Source organism: Gymnoscopelus braueri (genome assembly GCF_963280865.1).
Source record: "Gymnoscopelus braueri genome assembly, chromosome: 4".
NCBI classification, from domain to species: Eukaryota; Metazoa; Chordata; class Actinopteri; order Myctophiformes; family Myctophidae; genus Gymnoscopelus; species Gymnoscopelus braueri.
In genome coordinates this window covers 14,027,545-14,040,167 of record NC_137605.1, presented here as the reverse complement: position 1 = coordinate 14,040,167, position 12,623 = coordinate 14,027,545, and the positions used below count along the sequence as shown (strand labels likewise).

Here is a 12,623-nt window from a genome sequence, read left to right as displayed (position 1 = left end):
GGACCACATGGACACCCTTACTATGGTGGAAGAACTCACAAATTAGTGTCTCTCTTGACGTCAAGACTACATTGGTTCCCCCTCAATGACTTCTTAATATGTTCCACTAAATTCTATAACCTTTCTGGACCTCATTGACATCCCTACTATGAAAAATAACTCATAAATTAGTGTTCTGTGCAGAGAAACAACCCCCCCTCCCCCCCCCTTCTCTCCCCTTCCTGTTCCCTGGTATGAATGAGTGTCTTGTCTGTTGTCCTGTCTGTTTATTTTATTATTATTTTGTATGTCTCACGTTTAAAATGTACATTGATTACTGTATCTATTTTACTGTTTGTTCTGTTGTGCTGTGTCTTCTTTAATTGTTGTTTTGTTTTGTTTTGTTTTTGTTTTTGTTTTGTCAAAAAAAATCAGACCTCTTTGTTTTTATTTTATTGTCATGATGGCCTTGTTTAATTTCTGGAAAGAAATTATAAAGAGATTTGTAAAAAAAAAAAAAGATAGAATTGACTTACACTTCCTGCTGTAGAAAACCATATACTGTTCCCATATGACCAACTATCACATACATATTATAGATAGATATTCATCATATTATTATTATATTATTCATTGTTTTTCATAATTACCAGGTGGCTGAAGTCCAAGTTTCGCCTGTGCAAGACAGAAGAAACAGAGTCTTAAGACGGTGAAGGAATCCATCTTAATTTACTGAAGGTTGCTTGTTTATTGCAACATGATGTGAGTTTTCAACACTTACAGTATGTTCAGGAAATGACAAGCAGGCAACTCCCACAGACCCACACACATATATGTCTTGGTCAGCTCTTCTTGACAGCTCCATTTTGATACATCCCATCCTAATATAGCTCTGTAAAACTGTACTCTTTTCATTGCATTCTGGTCTACATTGATTGATTGATTGATTGATTGAATATTCTATTGGACAGAAATGTAAAAACAGCACGAGTACAGTCAAACACTTTGTCTAAAAGGATAACACCAAAAAAGGTCTTCTTTCCATTGGGGTCCTAGGTATTCAATTCATTCATAACACATTGTTTCTCACTGGAATGGTAGGGGGGAAATAGTCACAAAAAGTTGTACATATATAAAACAAAATTACAGTTTGAGCTCTATATTATTATAATTTCCCAGTTCCAAATCCAAATCTTAGCTCCTCTCATAATCAGCTGTTGCTGCCCAGGCGCCCCCTGGTGGCTTCAGGAGCCCTATGCATCCACGTAGCCAGAAATGGCCCTGACCTGCATCAGTGTTTTGAGAAAGTCTAAAACAGTGATTTGAGGATATGTGTCTCTATTAAGGACCTGTCCAATGGGCCTTATCTGTGTCTCCTTAGACTTGAGTCATCTCTGTGGACTCTCACCCACAACTAGCTCTCTGGTCCATGGCGGTAGGAGTTCTCCAACGCTATATGGACCAGAGCTAACACCCTGATGTGGTGAAAATGATCATTCAACCAGTGGTTATTCTGAGCTGAATCTGCCAGAATGGCAAGTTTTACCTGAGAGGTGAACACAATACCCAGATGCAAAAAAAAATAACAGACTTGAAGACTATGAGTATTTGCAACACAATGACAAAGATGATGTACAGACTACAGTAGGAGATTAACTTGAAAGGTTGCATCTCTTAATGAATCCTAATGCCAAAACGAATATGTTATTTCAGCACTTTTTTACGACACCAAAGGTGTTCGATGTTGTTTATTTATGAAAAACCCTCAGGACCTGTCATTGGCTCATAAAGCGAGATTTACCCTAAAAAGTGGCATCTTCTCCTGTCACACTATAAGGCTACTGCTCATTATTTAAGAGAAATCATTATCAAAGCCAGCATGGGGGGTTTAGGTTATATATTCACTGAAAGATTAACATACAGCACATTGTAAACAGCGACAGTGAAATTCAGTTTATTACCATAATTTAAAAAAAAGCTATACAAAGTGCTTTTAAAACAGAATGTTGCACAAGAGGAAAAGCCATGTGATCACCAAAATTGATAAGGTTCATCCTGCAATCTGTCTATAGATAATTAGATATCTTGTGTGCGACATATATTGTGTACTCAGTTTTTTATATCTGCCTATCATGAGATATCTTGTGTGCAATGTGGTGTCCTAGAGTAGCACAAGAGGACAGACCATGTGGTCACACAAATCTGTACGGTTTATTCTCAGGAGAGCAAGAAGGTGACCATTCAATTCCATGTCAATGCAGCCAGTATAGGTTTAATGTCTTTTTTGGGACCAAATTATTGGACTGTGGGACAAAAAGATGGACCACATCCACACACACTTACTAAAAAGCACTCAGTAGAGCATAGACCCCTGCAAGGTAGACACATAACTTCTGTGGATGATCTCCATACACATATTTACAGAGACAAACAGGCACAAATACAGATATATTTCTGGAGAAAACATTACTGGATTGACAAAAGTAAATAGTATAATACATGTATTGGCTTTAATCATGTGATTCATGCAAATACTGCATATGTTATGATATGATAATCAAAATAAAATGCAGATATTGTATCAGTAATTCAAATTACTGTGAAACAAAAAATTATTTACTATATACAATAACACATATCACACAAGCAAGCACAGGTTTGGGTTGTAGTTATTTTTGCCATGATGATTTACAGTAGGCCTAATACATTGGAACCGGAAACAGCTATCAAAGTCACTCTTTCAGCACATAGACGAATGGGATCAAAGCTGACTCTGCCAATATAACATCACAAAACCCAGTTCTGAAACATGTCAACTTCCTGTTGATTTTACTATTTTGAAGATCCACATCCGCGGACACAGTCCAACTTTTCTTCCTGATAAAAATTGTTAAAACAACAGAGAGTTGACTTTTTCTTTTTTTTATGCAGAACTGGGTTGTGTGATTCAGCTGTTTCATTGTACAATGTAAGTCAATGGAGGAGCATATTTTGAACAATCAGTTTCTAATCAATGGAGAAACTAGTTTTGATATCTCGCCCTCCTTTGGCGTTACTACATCATGGCAAGATAACTAGCACACAACTCAAACCTGTACCAAAGTGTCCTATTGTTTTAAGCAATACTGAGTTAATAGGCCTAGTGCATATAGTTCGCTGTACCATGGAGCTGTGTTATCTAAGCATGGACAGGAAACTCTGACTTAGAAAAAAGTTGTCCTTCCTAGAAGAAATGAAAGCAAGGATGACTTGTCTGTTAAAGGTAAAAAAAAAAAAAGTGGCGTAGAAAGGCTATAAAAATACAAATGATGAAAATTAACTTCTTCAGTGTTGTTGGAGATCAATGACTATGACAGCAACATAGTGTGGGCCTACTGTACACGTGTGTTGGTATGACTGTAGAGTACAGTGTGTTGTACATAGTGTACACTATGAGTGTGTTGGTGTGACTGTAGAGTATAGTTCGTTGTTCTCCATGTTGGCTGGATCGAGAGTTTCATAGGAGTCTAACGCTGATCTGGAGGCTGGAGGACTGTTCTCATTGGTGATGGTGACCATCTGAGGAGGTAAAAGCAACAGTATTAGATAGATAGACTTAATATAATGTTTTATCAGATACAGTGTAGATAATTGAATGGAAATATTGACATGGGCGAAGAAAATAATTCCCCCAAATCATCTCCTCGATCCCTCTTCTGTCACTCCTGTAATGTGAGGTTCAGACTACAACTATATGTTTGAATTAGCAGTAATAGAGTAGTTGTAGTAATCACTATAATATCAGCACTATACAGTTGTAACTGTTTGTTTGTTTGTTTATTTGGATCCCCATTAGCTACTACAGCAGCAGCTACTCTTCCTGGCGTCCACACAGAAATAAATTACATTACATTACATAACATGAAAACATTTTACATGACAGTATCAAGAACAAATGTTAAACACTTAAAATACAACCAAAGTGGAAAATATGAATCAATCTTGATTATATGGTGTAGTAGCCTTAATATATATATATATATATATAAATATAACAACCAAATTCTAACAAATTCAGGTTACAAATACAGTTATACTATGTAAAAACATTAAACATGAATGTTTAATGTCTTCTACTGTGGTAGAAGTGCATGCATCCATCTATCTATCTATCGATATTAGTGCTACATTAATTCAAGTTGTAGTGTGAGAGTAGAGGATATAACTACGTGTTTGACCTGCAGAGAATTGATGGTGTCTGCGTCTCTTCTGGTGTTGGATCCTGTACATGGAACACACACATACACATAGTTAAACTACTTTATGTCACTCTTAAGTTAAATCTGCATTTTGATTTTTTTTTTACCGTGGCATGGCTTATAGCTAAAGTTTGTCTTCGTCTTGCGTTGTTTCTTGGGTGTATTTGAGAGAGCAGGTGTAACAGCCCAAAATATACCCCCGCCGGCCAAAGTTGAAGTGGGCTAGCCTGTTTTATACCCCTTGTTATAAACTGGAGTAGCCCAGTTTTGAGATGTTACATCGGCTTGTTTTGGCACTATTGCATTAATTTATTGCTAAAGGCCTTCACACAATGAGGCTTTAAGTTACACTCAATTAATGCTGGAATTACACATACAGTGTAAGTTACACTAAACTAATGCTGGCCCTACTTGTGCACTGGGGCCATTGATGGCTCCCAACACTTTTTGACCCCTGAATTACATTGTTACTTTATAGCACCTCACATTTATGTCATATCTTGGTACGTAAATATGTAATGTAATGTATGAAATAATGTATGAAAAAAAGAAAAATAATAAATAAATAAATACAATTATTAAAAACATTTTTGCATTTCTTCCTCGGCATAGTGGGAATGTGCGTGCAGAATTTCAGGGAAATTGCATGCTGTGATCATGATCGATCAAGCCAGCGGTATCGGAGATTAGCTGTTCACAGACGGACACACACACACACACACACGGACGGACGGACGGACAGGGTGCAAAACATACTCTCTCGCCATGCCTTTCGGCCTGGCGGAGACAATAATTGATTGGCTCAAAATCATTAACATAAAAGGCTGCCTTTTAAGATGTAGACTTTTGGAGGGTCATTCTGTTTTTCTTTGAGGACTTCCGAGGGCCAGATTGAGATGGTCAAAGGGCTGGGTCCGGGCCTCGGGCCGTATGTTGCCCATGTGTGCTCTATGATGACAGTGGTACAGAACACATAGACTTAAACAACACATAGCCTACTGTACATGTGTATGAAGTTAACTCACCTCCAGACTGTCTCCCTGTCTTACATCTGTACATGAGCAGTACACACACCAAGAACACAACTCCACACACACTCCCACCCAAAACCACAACCACAGCAACCACAACAGAGGACTTCTGGCCTTTTGTGAGACAGAGATAGATAGATAGATAGATTGCTGTGTTTGTAACAAAAGTTACAAATTGCAGCATTAAATGAACACTGAGGATATTACAGTGTGAGATAATATCATTAAAATACTGACCTTGAGGAGTCTGTGGCACATCAATTGCTGTGATAACGGCATCTGTTGTATAAAAAGGACATAGGGGGAGACCAGGAACAAAGGTAACGGGGGGCAAAAGTAACACACTCAATAACTCTAATTAGAAATAAGCTAGAGGGGTGAGACTTCTTGTGCACATGCTCAGTAGGGTCCTCTCTCTGCCTATGGAAGGATAGAATGATCATTTCATCTCAGCAGAATTCCTTTTCCTTGAGTTCCTTCAACTTCTTCTTGAGAAGACACAGATCCTGGACATAACGTTGACAATCAGTCAAGTCTTTAAGAAGTCTATAGTGTCTGATTTATGCATACGGTATTGACCCAAGTTCACAGAAAATAGATGGTCTACAAGCTCACAATGCAATGCGATGCGTTATGAATTTGTAGATCAGCTATTTTCGGTATGCGATACTGTCATGTAATGAAAAATAAATTGATTAGCCACACAACCAAAGACTACTGTAAATGTCTTGTTTCCTGAATGATGAGAATGTCACAGTACTGCAGGACATGTTAGGCATCAAGTTTTTATCTTGTATTTTGTCTTACATTCTGTGGTATGTTGTTTTTATTTTTACGTGATGTCAGGGACTGAGGATGAAAATGTGCATTCTTGCTAACTCCTTTATATTTACACTGCATTCCTAACTGTACAGTACAATTTGTACAGTATGTGAATGCCTTGTTCATTAATACTGTCCCCCACAAATAAACACAAACTAAAGTAGAAATTGTATTACTCTCTTTTTATTTAATTGTATTTATTTTAGTTGAACAAGCATTTTTCAGTTTGATTAAATGCAGTCATTATATACTGGCATTTAACCCCTTTAATATAAAATAGCAATTTGAACATCTGAACGATTAGTTGGTTTTGATGCAATTAATTAAAGACACAATTTGTATTAGCATTTAGATTTTCCCCCCTCTATGAATAAAGACATCAACCTGTATGAATGAGGTATCAACAATATGAATAGTTTTGATATAATAAATACTCGCCGCAGATGTTCCTATCGTTTACATAGTTTACATTGTATTCCTCACGCTCCCGGTGTGTAAAGAGCGTAATATTAAATGATCAAATTTGGTGAAGAAAACACACTCACCTCTGCATTCAGATATGATAATCAGCAGAATGAATACTGAGAGATTCCAAACATTAAAATGAGCCATTATCTGTTCATATGTTGGAAGCCTGATGTGTCACTGTTCCCACACTACTGTTACCTGCTCATCACATGTTTTCAGTTCTCTTTTAGTTCTCACATTAGTTTCTATATGAATACCTGGGCATGGGAATGTGGATTATGTGGGTGACGAGGTGTCTGCATAGTTCTGCTGGTACAACATGCAATGTGATCAAATTCATTGTGCAGCCACAACTCGGCAAGGTCTAATGTTAGATTTTTGTTTTCTTTTTTGATTTTGTGTCCTGGTATTGTTGACAGGCTGGCAGGCTGGCAGGCAGAGGATCCTGACAGTTGGTATTTCCTCTATCCCAGAGCAATACCCTATACACTTTATATTCAGAAAATTACAAGCAGATAAATAGCTCTTTAACCCATTTCGACCTGAGGCCGATTCTAATAACGCCTTCTAAATCCTGACCTAAGTTTTCTGAAAAACTTCAAATATTTATTAAAAGATTACAAAAAATGTATGTTGCTATATACTGTACATGGCAACAACAACCCCAAAAGGGGTTCCCGTCTTGAAAGGTACAGTTACAAATAGGGGTTCCCGCCCTAAATACTGTAGGTTAATAGTTATTTCTCTGCCCAATTACAAGCCCACACAGTTCTATGTCTTGGTCTTGTCACGATCATGGCCCTCTGCCCTGCCATTTACTGTCATGTATGCCCTTCCCTGTCCAGTGTGCCCTGTTGTGACTTTGCACAGTGTGTTTGCCCCTCATTCTTCATTTTTCTGCATTTTGTGTCCTACTCCTATCTTACCTCCCTGAGTGTGACATGTCTAGCCTCTGTCACCTAGCTCTATTGTTTTGACATATCACATCGTAGCTCTTTAAAACTTTACTCTTTCATTACATTGGGGTCTACTACATCCAAATTGTTTCTCACAATATCTTGTGAAATGGAGGGACGGAGACAAATACAAAAAATATATTATGTATCTCCTCTCAAGGCTACATAGTCTTGTCGGTTTCCCTTTAAATATTTATGCAAAAATGATTGTTCCCATAGGAATAGAAAGCTGCCAAACACAAATACAACTGATTATCAGCACATGTATTATTCAGGAACTTTTATGAATATGATTCTTTTTTTTTCAATCTCTTTTTTATGTATATCGAGATGAAAGATATGGGACATTAAAAAGGATAAATTAAACAAATGGGACAGTTTATTAGAACACAAAAAAAAATCGCTACAGCCTCAGTAGTTAACCAGTGAAATTATGGTATTTTACAATGCCTCTCTATAGAGATTGTATTGAGAGCTGCAGTTCATCGTTCTAACGGACATCGAGTAACGGCGCTGTCTCAAAAGTGGGCGTGAATTTGTAGGCGCCCGTGTCAGCCCGTGGGTGTCTATCTAAAGGCCTCTGTTTGCTTCTCAACATGTAGCCCGTATTCAAGCCTTGGGACAGGAAAGACAGAGGCCTCTACATAGGCATCACATAGGCAGAAACCTTTTAAACACACTATGTAAGGGGTGGTTGTCACTGTATTATTTATGAACATTGGTTTGGTTTGAGTGTTCGGTAGGCAGGCTTTTGTTTTCACTACTAATTAGTTAGTCAGTCAGTCAGTCTGTATTTGTTTTCCCTAGCTCTTTATTGTGTTATTTTGGCAACATCCGCATCCCCTGGGTGTGGCTCATATTTGACTTGTAAATACTGTACATAGATCCATAGATCACTAAAACAATTACCTTTTTGCGCCTTAAAGGAGTATAGTTCACCCCAAAAAAAAAATTCTATCAATTTCACACCCCATGAAGCCTTGAATTCATGGGAGTTTTCTTTTCTTTTTGTCACATTCCTGAGCCAAGAATTTGATGATAATAATAAAGACCCTAATGTATCCGTTAGGAGACACAAAGGAGACGCCTTGAATTAAAGGCTTCATGGGGTGTGTAATTGATAGAAAATAAGTAATTTTGTAGGTGAACTACTGCTTTAAACTCTGTGTGGTCTCCCCATTATTTGCACCTCATGATCAACACCACAGTAACTCAACTTAATTAATTTATCTTACAAACTCTCCCCTAGACCTTAAAAGGGGTTTCGTAACACAAGCATGTGTGATACTTTTCAATCAATCAATCAATCAATTATAATCAATCAATCAGAAAGTTATTCTTCTGACCTGAATATGCCAGAATAGCATGTTTTACTTATGCCAACCAGTGCATCACTACATACAGACTCTGTATAAAATATTACACTGAATACACACACACACATTATGAAGAATATGAGGATCTTTTAATTAATAACATGCAATATTAAACCAAATATGTAATATTTCATAGAGCAGGTTGAGGGCTATTTTGTTAGGATTCAGAAAAAAAGGCATAAGAACTACATATATATTTCTTGCTTTTAAGTGTTGATGAAATAATGAAACTTAAATGCATCTATACAGTATATCAGTAATTCACATTACTATGTAAAAAGAAAACAACTAGGCCTATACTAAATTAAACAGTACTGAGCTAATAATGCACAATGCACAGAGCCTGTCCAGTCTTAGCATACAGCTCACTGTATAGAGGTGTGTTATCTAAGCATGGAAAGGAAGCTCTGACCTTGAAACAAGTTGTCCACACCTTGAAAGAAAGGAGATGTGTTGGAGATGAATAGAGACTCTACTATGACATTGACACATACTGTACAGTAGTGTCTTGGTATGACTATAGAGTACAGTGTGTTGTGCTCCATGGTGGCTGGATTGAGACTCTGGTAGGTGGAGTCTAACTATGATGTGTAGACTGAAGGACAGTTCACATAAATGGGCATCTGAGGAGGTAAACAATAGTATTATTAGTGTATATACATGGATAGAGTTAATATAACTTTTGTTAGATCATTGAATGAACAATATGTGAAATGTTCTTATTTCATTCTATATTCTACATCTCTCTTCTACCTGTACTGTAATGTGAGGTTCAGACTACAAAATATTTGCCTGAATAAGTAATAGAGTAGTTATCACTACTGCTATCAGCACTACAGTTGTAACTGTGGTAGAAGTGCTCTATCTATCTATCAATAGTAGTACTGCATTAATCATATTTGTATGAAAGTATAGCCTACAGACAGCAATACAGATACAAATATGTTCTTGACCTGCAGAGAATATATGGTGTCTGCATCTCTTCTGGTGTTGGATCCTGTGGAACAAACACATAAACATACTGTAGTTAAACTAAGTCACTCTTAGTGAAGTTAAAGCTGCATTCATCTGATATATAGTTGCAAAGCTTGTAGCTTAGTTTGTCTTTGTCTGCCATGGTAAGGATAATTCCTTTTAACAGGACGTTCATGAAAGTCCTTGCGGCCTTGTTTCCAATGAGGGCCTGTGAGCAATTAGGGGTTAAGAGTCTTGCTCAGGGACAAATTTCATTTCATCGACACATATCATATGCTGGCGTGGCCTGGAATCGTACCTGGGGCAACCAGGGCCTCTGGCTCCCTAGGCGGGCTCACTAACCACTCAGCTATGGCCGCCCCTAAATGGTCCCCTTGTTTATCTGCAGAGGCCATATTATATCGCAGAATGAGGTGTCGCATGAAAATAGTCCAACCACCAACACCAACCTCTATGATGTCAGTGGTACAGAACACATGGATTTAAACAACACAGAATGTACATGTGTATGAAGTTAACTCACCTCCAGACTGTCTCTTTGTCTTCCATCTGTACATGAGCAGTACACACACAACTACACAAGCACTCACACACACAACCACAACGATGGAGGACTTCTGGACTTCTGTAAATGAGAGAAGGGGGGAGGGGGTTACAGTTAGCCTTGGTATACATGCAGGCTTTTGTTTTTGAAATTTATTTATTAGGAGCAACCCCTTGAGATGAATCATCTCGTTTTCGAGGGGGTCCTCAAATTACACAATACACTTCATACAGAAAGACAAAATATTTTTTACAGACAAATCTGACAACAACAACCAGACAAAACAAACAAAACAAGAAACAAGACAAAAAACATACAACGATAACACAACAACAACTACAACAGTACACATAGCACATATATGAAACATTGCGTCATAGATCAGTTACAATGATGATTAGTCGAAACATGAACAGGTAATCTCAAGGTGAGAGGACAGGGCAGTTTTGAACAATTGAAAAGATGTTATTGAACGAATATGAACAGGTAAGTTGTTCCACTCAGAAGGAGCTTTAAACATAAAAGATTTTTTGGCAACTGACGTAGATGCAGTTGGAACTTCAAAGTAAATCTGTGAACAATGTCTTAGTTGATGTCTAGAAGTGAAAAGTTCCATAAGCTGTTTAAGATACTGTGGATAATCAAAATGAATACATTTAAAAATGAACTGCAGCCAGTAGGATACAGTGAACACTAAGAGACTGTGTTCTTTATTTCTTTCACTAGACAATAGGAACATAGTGGTTGATAATGGGGCATTTTACCTTCATCACAGACGACACCAGCAGTTTCACTGTGGCCACATTTGGGGGAAGCCAACCCTCTATGTGAGCACCGTGCAAGCTCTGATTCACTGCCTGTGCAGCCGACCTCATCCAACCAGATGGGCCCACTGCCTGGTCCAAAACGTGCTCTGGCTGGAGCTGACCGGGCCCCACCACATCCTAACTGTCTACACACCACCTGGGCATCATTCATATCCCAGGCATCATCACACACTGTCCCCCACTGTCCACGGAAGTAGATCTCCACTCTGCCAGAGCAGGTGTTGTTCCCCCCGTTTTCCAGTCGAATGTTTCCCTCTGCTGTTGGCTTGTCAGAGACCAGTGGATGGGTAGCAGTGGTCTGTGTTCCTGTGGTCGGACTCAGAGGTGTTGTAGATGTCATGGAGTTTACTGTAGAAAGTGTAAAACTTTAATGCTACCGAACAAGCTTTATAGTGTTATAGATTCATATTTTATTAACAATTTTACAACACCACTTTACCTGCACAATAGGCTGCAGCACAGATGTTTGTCTTTACAAGCTTGTAGACATAGTAGTTCCTATGACAGTTCTTGACATGGATGGGAGGTTGGGGAAATTCACAACAGCTATCATAGCTACCACAGACACTGCGCTGTACAATTCCCTCTGACACTGCAGGATGAGACTGGTTCATCCATAGAGGAGCAGATGTTGCACATTTGTTTTTTTCCACACATGTCTCTGGTATCTGGGCACTGCTTTCCCCCAAGAACAGTCGATACCACCCTTGCCAGTTGACTTTTTTGTCACAGCGCCGGTTCTCCTGGTTACCATAATCTGTCGCTCTCCAGGTATCATTCAGTACTGTGTAGTGATCACAGGGATCTACACAGCGAGAGTTGATACAGTCCTCACCTAATGGACAAACCACATTGCCACAGGAGAAGTGAACAACAGATCTTTTGGACCTGGAGGGAGGCACGAGGCACTCAAAGGAGCCAGGTGTGTTCACACAGACCTGAGACCCATGGGTGCAGGGTGCCTCAGGGAGGGAGCACTCATCAACATCCACACAGCCAGGGGCGCTGACTTTTGTGCGCGACCATGGGGGCTGAACTTGACCACCACTCGCGCCCCCCCTCCACCCCCTCCACCCACTGCGTCGCGGGCATGTAGGCGCGCGAAGCGCGCGCGATTTTTTTTGCTTAATTAATTCATTAAATGACCATAAAACAACATTAACAACACTCTACCCATCCTTCAGTGTGTCCCATCCTCAAATGTTTTACTTAAATAAAAGTACTTATTTTAGTAGTAGCCTATATACTTCTACTCCACTACATATAGACAAATATTGTACTTTTACTCCACTACAATTATTTGATAACTTTATTTACTATAGTTACTTTGTAGATTTTGATTATTATTATTACAAAACCACTTATACAGTATATATACTTTGGCATTTTGAAAATAGCAGATTTGCG

The 12,623-nt window shown here is 38.6% G+C and overlaps 1 protein-coding gene across 1 annotated transcript; it reads right to left on the bottom strand.

Annotated features, from left to right (window-relative positions):
* Nucleotides 1–9,027: 9,027 nt before the first annotated feature.
* On the bottom strand, nt 9,028–12,086 carry LOC308084170 (scavenger receptor cysteine-rich type 1 protein M130-like). The gene is made up of 5 exons (XM_080426709.1): nt 11,656–12,086; nt 11,154–11,564; nt 10,369–10,470; nt 9,824–9,867; nt 9,028–9,493 (listed from the first exon to the last, which is right to left on the bottom strand). The coding sequence occupies exons 1-5, from the start codon at nt 11,828–11,830 to the stop codon at nt 9,452–9,454; spliced, it is 774 nt and encodes a 257-aa protein (XP_080282835.1). The 5' UTR covers nt 11,831–12,086; the 3' UTR covers nt 9,028–9,451.
* Nucleotides 12,087–12,623: the final 537 nt, after the last annotated feature.

Coding starts and splice junctions, on each gene's coding strand:
- LOC308084170 (XM_080426709.1), bottom strand. CDS start 11,830: ATGAACCAGTCTCATCCTGCAGTGTCAGAGGGAATTGTACAGCGCAGT. Junction 11,565..11,655: donor TGCTGCAGCCTATTGTGCAG/GTAAAGTGGTGT, acceptor CACTTTCTACAG/TAAACTCCATGACATCTACA. Junction 9,494..9,823: donor ACACCATATATTCTCTGCAG/GTCAAGAACATA, acceptor TTACCTCCTCAG/ATGCCCATTTATGTGAACTG.